At 39.4% G+C, this 9,949-nt stretch overlaps 1 protein-coding gene across 20 annotated transcripts in view; it reads left to right on the top strand.

Annotated features, from left to right (window-relative positions):
* KaiR1D (Kainate-type ionotropic glutamate receptor subunit 1D) overlaps positions 1–9,287 on the top strand; it is a 153,054-nt gene extending 143,767 nt beyond the window's left edge. For 9 of the 20 annotated variants that reach the window (XM_070128923.1, XM_070128919.1, XM_070128920.1 and 6 more), the window contains 4 exons: positions 28–143; positions 2,867–3,022; positions 4,821–5,018; positions 6,124–9,287. In XM_070128923.1, the coding sequence (XP_069985024.1) occupies positions 28–143; positions 2,867–3,022; positions 4,821–5,009 (461 nt within the window). In that variant the 3' untranslated portion in view covers positions 5,010–5,018; positions 6,124–9,287. The remainder of the gene's footprint in view (positions 1–27; positions 144–2,866; positions 3,023–4,820; positions 5,019–6,123) is intronic. The other 11 variants (XM_070128924.1, XM_070128921.1, XM_070128922.1 and 8 more) reach the window with 2 other exon arrangements.
* The last annotated feature ends 662 nt before the right edge of the window (positions 9,288–9,949 follow it).

The raw sequence follows: 9,949 nt of genomic DNA, 5'->3' as shown, positions 1-9,949 counted from the left end.
TTCCCAATAGCTCAATTCCTTATACAGGCTCGCCCTACACGAACACCATCTCGGAGGCAATCCTGAACTTGCAAGAGAGTGGAAATCTCCAAAAGCTTAGGACGCGCTGGTGGAAGCAGAAAAAGGGAGGGGGGAAGTGTGAAGTAAGACGACAATAATGTTTTGGTGTTTTACTATTATCGCTACCAACACCAATAAATTCTCCCACTCTGCTAGAAGCCATTAACAATCCCACAGCTGCCTCACAAAGATTTCACAACCTTTATTTTTTTCTACTTTTGTGGGTTTAGGGTCCTGGCTTTTGGTTAAAGACTAACGACACAAAGACGAGCTTTCATTTGTGGAAAAAATCGAAAATCGAAAAAAAAGATTTTCCCTCGATTTCTACAAATGAATCTAGCAATTACTGGGAGTTAAGAAATAAAGATAAGCTTACCCCTAAACTCACACTAAACTTCCCATAGACTGATAAATACCCCCAAATAGGTGTACATAAATTAATCTAGTTATTAATCGACTGCCTAACGATTATGCTGATCTTGGTGTTCAGAAATAACACATCTCTCGTACCAATTTCTTTTTCTGTCTTAACCTAGTCGTTTATGCGAAGTTATTAAGTAAAGTAGTGCAGTTGTTCTGATAAACACAAGGGGAAATCATCCCTATAGTATGAAACGTATGTGTTTAGATAAGTGATAATAAAAAGAAATAGTCTTGGTGTACATATGATGTATTTTGTATAAATAACAGAAGTATCTGAATATTATTGATTTAGTGGCCGTTTTTTTTCTCTGTAAATCAGATTGATTCTTTTGTATAATTTTTTTCTGCATGTAAAAACTTTTTGAATTAACGGAATACATAAATATGGTCAATGAAAATGATTCTTGCAGTGAGTCTGGGAATCTAACAGGTGATTGGGTAACCATAATTTTATTTATAAGTAGTTTACTTGGAATACAAAAATAGGCTTTACATATCTGTGTAGAGAGAGAACTCATCTCTTGCCATCAGAAAGTTATTATAAATGTTCTTTGTAGACTCTATATTGATTTCTTAAATTATCTCTAGAAATCTGTGGCCATAATGATTATTGCAATAGTATATGTCCATGAGATTGATACACACACACACATACATACGCACACATACACACACAAACACACAGATATACACAAACACATATAGACATGCACACACACGCATACACACACACACACACACACACACACACACACACACACACACACACACACACACACACACACACACACACACACACACACACACGCACACACACACAAAGTATATGTTAAACAAGAACAATTCACCCCATGGTTTCAAACTGAATTTAATCAAAACCGAAATTAAAATCCTCGGCTCAGCTATAAAAACTAAAAACCTAAAAATCTCACAGTTATGTAAAGCATTACGTAATACTAAAAAAAAAAAAAAAAAAAATGCACCGTAGCAATACTAGAATCCCTTCCCCCCCTTGCAAGCAATTCATCAATCCATTTAGATGTTGCACCTGTTATAGGAATTCATTTTTCGTTCTTTTTCGGTAGATTTTTTTTCCTTTTCATTCTGCTTCATATTGCTCGCTGCTCGGCTCTTCTGTCATGAATTTTTACCTCATTTTTATTTTTTTAACTCCAATAGAAAGAAAAAAAAAAATCCCAAATACCTGCTTTAAATGCAACTCATTAATCCGCTTCTCGCCTCATAATTCTCACGACTTTCATAATATCTCCTTCTCTTCAGGTTCTTAGACACTAACCTGTTTAGCGTAGTGATAAACCTCAAGTCTTAATCAGGTTGATACTAAGATGAATATAATCATTAATCTCCTTGCCTGTGTTTGTGATTAAAAAAACATCTAATAAATATTGGTTGTACATAATATATGCTGTAAAGAGTAGTGTAGCTTCGAAGGACAAGTGAATTAACATAAATATGTAATTTATAAAGTATTGTTTTGTTATTTCTATAGATGACCTGATCTAGCTTCCATGGTATAATTTTTAAGTGTTTGAAATCTTCATTTGTAAATATACTATGCTTATTAAACACACATGTTAACCCACACACACACATATACATAGACAATATTCTTGCCTCTGTCTCTTTTCCTTCCTTCACTGTCTCTGTCTGTCTGTCTCTCTCTGTCTATCTCTAACCATTTCATTCTCTCCCTACCTTCCTCCCCCTCCCCTCTCTCTCTACCTCTATCATTATCCTTTATCCTCATTCTCTAATTACCACATTCCCTCTTTCTTAGTCTATCTGTTTATTCATCTCATTTTCTCAATACCTCCTCTCTCTCTCTCTTGCTCTGTTTCTCTCTATCTATCTATCCCTCTCATTCTCTCACTACGTTTCCACCGCCCCACCCCCTTCTCTCTCTCTCTTCCTCCTTCCCACCCTCTCTCTCTCCGTTTTGCTCTGCGTCTCTCTCTATCTATCATCATATTCTCTCACATCTCCTCCGCCCCCCATTTCTCTCTCTCTCTCTCTCTCCTTCTCTCCCTCTTGCTCTGTCTCTCTCTCTCTCTCTCCTTCTCTCCCTCTTGCTCTGTCTCTCTCTCTCTCTCCTTCTCTCCCTCTTGCTCTGTCTCTCTCTCTCTCTCTCCTTCTCTCCCTCTTGCTCCGTCTCTCTCTCGCTCTCCTTCTCTCCCTCTTGCTCTGTCTCTCTCTCTCTCCATCTCATTCTCTCACTACCCCCCCCCCCGCCCCCCTCTCTTCGGCCTTTCTCTCTCACACGTACATTACCCAAAGACCCTTAGCCGTTCCTTTTCAGCAGCCCCCTTTAACCAGAACAGCTGCTAACGACCCGTACGACCTCTCTCCCGCCCCCCCCCTCCAGGATGACGAGTCGAAGAGTTCATCAAAGGCCAATGAACTCGGGCTGAACAACGTCGGCGGAGTGTTCGTCGTTCTGCTGGCCGGCATGGGACTGGCTTCGGTCGTGGCGGTGTGTGAATTTGTTTGGAAATCAAGAAAGTTGGCAACCGAGGAACACGTGAGTTGCTAAGTAGAATTAGCTCTTTTTTTAATTCCTCTTTTTTTCCCTTAGACTCTATTTTTCTTTTTTTTAATTTGCTTTTTTAAAAATCTTTTTGTGCCGTGGGATATATTTTTGATTTTCCGCGGTTACGTCTGTCTCTCACCATTTTTTTTTCTTTTTCCCCCCATCTCTTCGTCTTTTTCGTCTTTTTTGTCTGTTTCTTCGTCGAAGCTGAGACTCGAAGTGGGAAAGATGAATGTATTTGGACGATGACGTCAAAAGACTTTACTTTATGAATGATGAATTGTGTCTGAAACTCGGGAGTGACGTCACGGATGGGTCTTTGTCTTTTTTCTTTTCTTGTCTTGTGCTGACGCTTCGGACCCAGACGGTACTATAACAAAATTTACAACTCACCAAAAGCGAGAGCTAATGAATCAATTAAAAGAATCAAATGAAAAATAGTTCCTTACTAATTGGGATATTACTATCATACTAACCCACGCAGACACAGTCATAGACACGCTCGCAAATATATATATATATATATATATATATATATATATATATATATATATATATATATATATATATATATATACACACAAAAGACAAAAGACACAGACACACACGGACAAAAACAAACACAGACACGGATACAGGCACATTAAACACAGAAGCACACCCACACACACACACACATGCACGCATATGCAGACACACACACACACATGCACGCATATGCAGACACACACACACACATGCACGCATATGCAGACACACACACACACATGCACGCATATGCAGACACACACACACATGCACGCATATGCAGACACTCAAACACACACACACATGCACGCATATGCAGACACTCAAACACACATACACACAAACACACACACACATGCACGCATATGCAGACACACACAAACACACACACACATGCACGCATATGCAGACACTCAAACACACACACACACAAACACACACACATGCACGCATATACAGACACACACACTTAACCCCCGTGATCCGTGCAAAAGCAGCGTCCACATCCACCGCGAGCGCGCGCACGCCTCCTCCGCACGTGGCCCAGACGGGATCGAAAAGCCGAGCCCAGCGCCTTCCTCCTCCTCCTCCTCCTCCTCCTTGGCCGCAGAAGGACACTCCAGCCTGGAGGACTGGGGATTACAGCCCAAAGTGTAGATGATTGGGGCTTACGAGGGGCTTCCGGCGAGGGCTCAGTCAGGCTGCCCGTTTGCCTCGGTAGACGGGACGCGAACGAGGGCGCCGAGGATGAAATAAGACGGGGCTGTTTTCACACTCTTTTCTGACGAGGAAGCTCTCACCTCCTCGTGTTATTGTTTTCTTTATCACATGACGCTCTGCACGAGGATATGCTGTACATATATGCCTCTAGCTTGGCCCAAAATCCCAAAATGGTATTGTTTTGTTCATTTTAATAACAAAAAAAAAAAAAAAAGAGAAAAAGAGAGAATCTGTGAGACTGACACATAACATTTGTTCCACAATAGTGACCAGCATGTAGCCTGCAGTACCTGTGTTCACCCTGCCGTTACTCCCTTTAGTGCGTTGTAAAGTCACCATGTTTGTAGTTCCATGAGCATACTTTTTTGAGAGAGTCCCGTAGTCCATGAGCTGATTCCGCCCTGAATATAAAATGACCAAATACATTCATGAGCGACTCCAGAGTTCCTCCCTCTCCACACGCACCACCACGTAGGCCTCCCTTTGGACATGATCATTAGCTCGACGCACCCACGAGCACTTACGTATTTACTATCCCCAGGCTTCCGTTTGGACAGAGATGAGTAAGGAACTCAAGTTCGCCCTCTCCTGCGACGCGTCCTCCAAGCCGGTAAGGAAGAAGCCGCAGGACCAAGAGAACAACGGGCCATCCTATCTCTCCGTGAACACCTACGGCTCCACCTACACCACCTCACAGTACTCCTTCTCGTCCAAGGACCCGCTCTCCTGACAACTGCCGGTGAGCGCCAGTGCTGCCTTAGGGGAAGGGTACGCCGAAGGAGCTCGTCTTTAGAGCCTTCGGGTTGTCTGCTCGGCGGGATGTGTTCCTGGGCTGAGCCGGAAGGGTGTTTAGAGGTTTAGTTTGATGATGAGGCCGATTATTCTCGTGCAGCTTACGGGTATAGAGGGCATGGTATATATGTGTGTTCTTTTATGTGAAGTTTCTCTCTCTCTTCCTTTATGTCTCTCTCTCTCTCACTCACTTTCTCTCTCTCTCTCTCTCGCTCATTCACTTTCTCTCTCCCTCTCACTGTCTCTCTCTCTCTCTCCCCCCCTCCTTGTCGTCTCTTCTTGTCACACTCAATCTCTCTCTCTCTCATTTTCCTTCTCTCTCTCTCACTCACTCACTCTCCTTCTCTCTTTCTCTCTCCTTCGTCTCTTTCTCTCTCTCTCCTTCGTCTCTTTCTCTCTCTCTCCTTCTCGTCTCTTCTTCTTCTTCTTCTCTCTCTCTCTCTCTCTCTCTCTCTCTCTCTCTCTCTCTCTCTCTCTCTCTCCCTCTCCCTCTGCCTCTCTCTCTCCCTCTCCCTCTGCCTCTCTCTCTCTCTCTCGGTAAGGTGCTGGTCTAGCAATCTTGCGGACCTGCGTTCAATCCCACGCCCGGCCAGTGAGTGGTATCCCCGGCCATTCCTTGCACACAGGGGGAGATTTGGGCAAAATAAAACAGTCAGTATGTCACAGCAAAGAATATCCATTCTAACAAATGGAATTAAAACTAAATCTTAAAAAAAAAAAAATCACTCGTTTCTCACTCTCTTTCTCTTCCTCTCTCCATTTTCTCTTTCTCTCTCTCCTTCTCTCTCACTGTCTCTGTCTGTCTGTTTCTCTCTCTCTCACGCACTCACTTTCTCTCTCTCTCACTTTCTTTCACTCACTTTCTCCTCCTCTTCTGTTCCTCTCACTCTCTCTCTATTTTTATCTTTCTCTCTCTCTCACTCACTCACACTCCCTCTTTCTATCCTCGTCTCTTCTTCTCTCTCTCTCTCTCTCTCTTCATGTAACCGCGCTATATGTCTGAACTCCTGCCAGAATAAGCTCTGACGCGCCGCCCTCCCTTTCTCCCGCAGGACCTTCCATCACACGCCTCCCGCGAGAAGCTGGGGCCTGACGACATCCCGACGCCCCCCCTGGCTGCCATCAGGGGGGCGCAGTCCCTGGACCGCATTTCCCGTCGGTCCGCGCCCCCAGCGACCCCGGAGGCGGCAGCAGAGGAACAGCAGGAAGGCAACCTGCAGTCTCCGGACTTGCCCTTCCAGCTGATTTCCACCGTATGACGCTAGGGGAGCCTGGGTCACCGCCGGTCGCGTCACACAGCGATCACGCACATCGCTCGATCACAACTCTGATTTCTTGACGCAGCTTCGTTCATTTTTTTTTTCGTTCGTTTTTATGTTTTGGTTTCGTTTCGTTCTGCGAGGCTCGAGAGACGGATTCCAAAGAGCTTCGCCAAAATTGTCTCCTAACTACGGCGCAATTAAAAAAATGATTTGGTTGAGGTCGATAAATTACGTTTTTTGCTTTTAATTTTTTTTTTTCTTTAACTTTTCCGTGTACATAAAGCGTTGATTTTCCTTACCCTTAGTAGTCGAGTGTCCAAATTCACATAAGGTGCGGTATTTAGCTTCACATGATAGTTTGACATTGCTTTTAGTGATATTCCTCTATAAACGAAAAGAAAAACTATAATCTTTGCTATATATCTTGTTATTAACTTTAATCATAACCAGAGTTGCTAACCATATGAATATATCCGTAAATAGCAGATATCTAGCTGACCAGCGGTGACCTAGGCAATCTAGCATAAAGTTGTGTGACTGTCTTGTCGTTCCCTGAATTATCGAAATCCTGCGTGACAAATCATTGACACTTTGTGACTTATGAATTCGAGTACTGTGTGAAGGGACCTCTTCTTCTGATGAATGTACTGTGCAAGTCAGTCGGCACGTCAGGCTCCGGAGGCGCTCGTGTTGCAGAGAAGCCGTTACTCGTTGCACACCACTGGTGACAATGCCGAAATCTCTTCATATTGTGTCGGTGGAGTCTTTGTCTGTGTTCATTGTGATAAAAAAAAGCAAAAACATTCAGCGAGAAGAAACTCGAGGAGACAAGGAAAAGGATTACTGCCTGTTAAACGAAGGGTGCTGTTACAGTAACAGTCAACGTGTAAAATACATGGGAATGAACATGCTCTTCTGAAATAGTTGTTTTGTTGATATGACTTTCTGTAATAAAAAAAACAAAAACAATTTTCACTGAAAACACCTGAAATTACCTTTTGTACTGAAATGAAAAAAATACGTGTAAATATGTGAAAAAAGTCTGTGTTTTAGGTGCTCTTAATGATTTACTGGGATAGTGAATACTGTTGTATCTTTATTGTTTGGAAATCATTTTACATTTTATTCCCAAGTTTTCACAAATTGTTCTTTTAAATCATTGTGGCGAAAAGAGACAAAGAAGCAAATGAAGCAGAGTAGAAGGAGCTCCATTATGGGTAGGTTTTATATGAATGAAATATGAGAAAAAAGAAAAATTAACTTCCGGTGTCACCAGCACACTATCAGGGACCAAGCATATTCATTCAGAAAGAGTGAGAGAGAAATTCACATACATAAAAAAAAAAAAAAAAAAAAAATATGATATGGAAGAAGATAGGATTTTACAAAATATCTAAAAAAAAAAAAACGAGCTGAAACAGGAGAGGGGAAACTGAACCAAGATCCAGTCTGAGATTGAAACATTAAACGTCTCAAGATTTTATATAATGAGACGTGTTTTTTCTGTGTTCTTTGTTTACCTATTGTTTTGGGCATTAGACCTTCATAAGTTAATATTAAGAGATATATTTTTACTAACAGATCTTGATAGATATAGGCTAAGAAACCATATATAAAGAGGAAAATTGTTCCACTCAAACTCTGGACAAATTATGGTCATTATTATTATCAGTGTTATTATTATTATTATTGATACTATTATTATTGGTATTGTGATTATCATTAATATCGTTTATTATATTACATTAATGATGATAATGACTTTTGTCATTATCATTGTTATTTTTGATATTATTATCATTAATATCAATATTACAGTATGATTTATGAGGACCACATGTAGCAATAATCGTTTTTTTCTTATATCTTATTATTTTACTTTCTTTATTTGCAATATTTTTCCGAGAATTATTTTTCATATGGTTGCTGCTACTACTACTACTACTACTATTGCTGTTCTCATTACTATTATTATTGTTCTTATTATGATTATGATTTTTATTATCATTATTATCATCATTATCATTAGTCTCATCGTTATTATCGTATCGCATTTTCGGCAAGGACCAGAGTTTCATTGGCACATATATCATGGAACATCTCATCGTTTATAAAGACATAGAAGAATGCTTGTTTCTGCTTCGCTAACTTTATATCACGCATCGCAACAAACCGAATAACTTCCTTTTTGGTTATCACGCTTCAATGTTGCTTGTCTTTGATTTTGGCAGTGTCAATTGTTTTGATAAGACGTCATGCAATCAGTGTTTCGCGAAAGGCGAACTTGCTAGAGTCGGCGACAAGTAATATGTTCAATTTAGCATGTTACATTTAGATTTGATTTTTATTTTTATCTACTACGTCACTTTACGCGTCAGTCATTTGTTTTGCGCACACATGCAATGTTTCGTGGGCAGTGAAAGGTACTTTACTTTGGAGAATTGAACTAAAAAAGGTATATATTTTTTGAAACAGGGCACAGTCAGTGTTTTTTTACTTTCTTTTTTTCTTTTCTCTTTTTTTTAACACGAACTACAGACGTTAAATTTTGTTATGGTTATTCTTGATACGAGAAAAGAAGAAAGAGAAAATAGTGGAAGGCAACACAAGAAAACAATATTTTGAAAGAGAGAAATAAAGAGAAAAAAGAACAGTATACACCAGAATCCTTGCTAGACATACCTTTACGTGGTAGAAGGCTGACGAAATTTCCGTTTCTTTGTCATCCTGTGTGCGTATTATTTCCTTTGTTTATGTCATTTGTGTTATATTGAATGTCATGTCATGTGCTGTTGTTTACTTGTTGAATGAGGTTCTGTGACTAGGAGATGGTAAGTTGTAAACACATCTCTGGGGTCGATTCAATATATGATTTTTATTAACCTCTGTAATATGATGCTATGTACTCTCTCATTTGTATACGAAATGTTTCAAAATAAACAGATTTAAATGAGGCTTTTTCAATACTCTGCGTACCTTGTTATCCCTCTGTTAGCGAATGATCAAAGAAACATTTGATTTTTTCAGATATTAGACTGGCTGTTGATCTGTGATAAAAGATTTGTCTCTGCCCCCCCCCCCAAAAAAAAAAATGCAATTGTAAAGAAAAAAGTTATAACGATGAAAAAGGACCGTTAAGTATCAATATAAAAAATGTCAAAATATATTGTTGTACTAATAATTATATCAATGGTGTATTCAAGAAATGCTTATGCAAATAATGATAAAATAATAGTGATATGATCATCATGATAATGAGGATTTGGAAGAAAAGTTAATACTAAAAGAATGATAATGATGATAAAAATATTAATGATAATGATAACAGTGATAATGACAGAAATACAGCAATAAAGGTATTAATAATTATAATGATAACAATAATAATAAAGAATAATATTGACCATAATAGTAATAATAACAACAATAATAATGATAGTGATGATAAAAATAGCAATGATAACAGTAATAATAATAACAATAATAGACTATTATCATATTTGTTTTGATGATGATAATAATAATAACATTAACAATGATAATCATAGCAATAATAAAGATAATTGCAATGATAATCAAATAATGATATTAACAACAACAGAAATAATAGCAATTA

This window comes from Penaeus vannamei, chromosome 13 (genome assembly GCF_042767895.1).
Source record: "Penaeus vannamei isolate JL-2024 chromosome 13, ASM4276789v1, whole genome shotgun sequence".
Lineage (NCBI taxonomy): Eukaryota > Metazoa > Arthropoda > Malacostraca > Decapoda > Penaeidae > Penaeus > Penaeus vannamei.
Note: the sequence above shows the minus strand (reverse complement) of the source record. Positions and strands in the feature narration are given on the sequence as shown.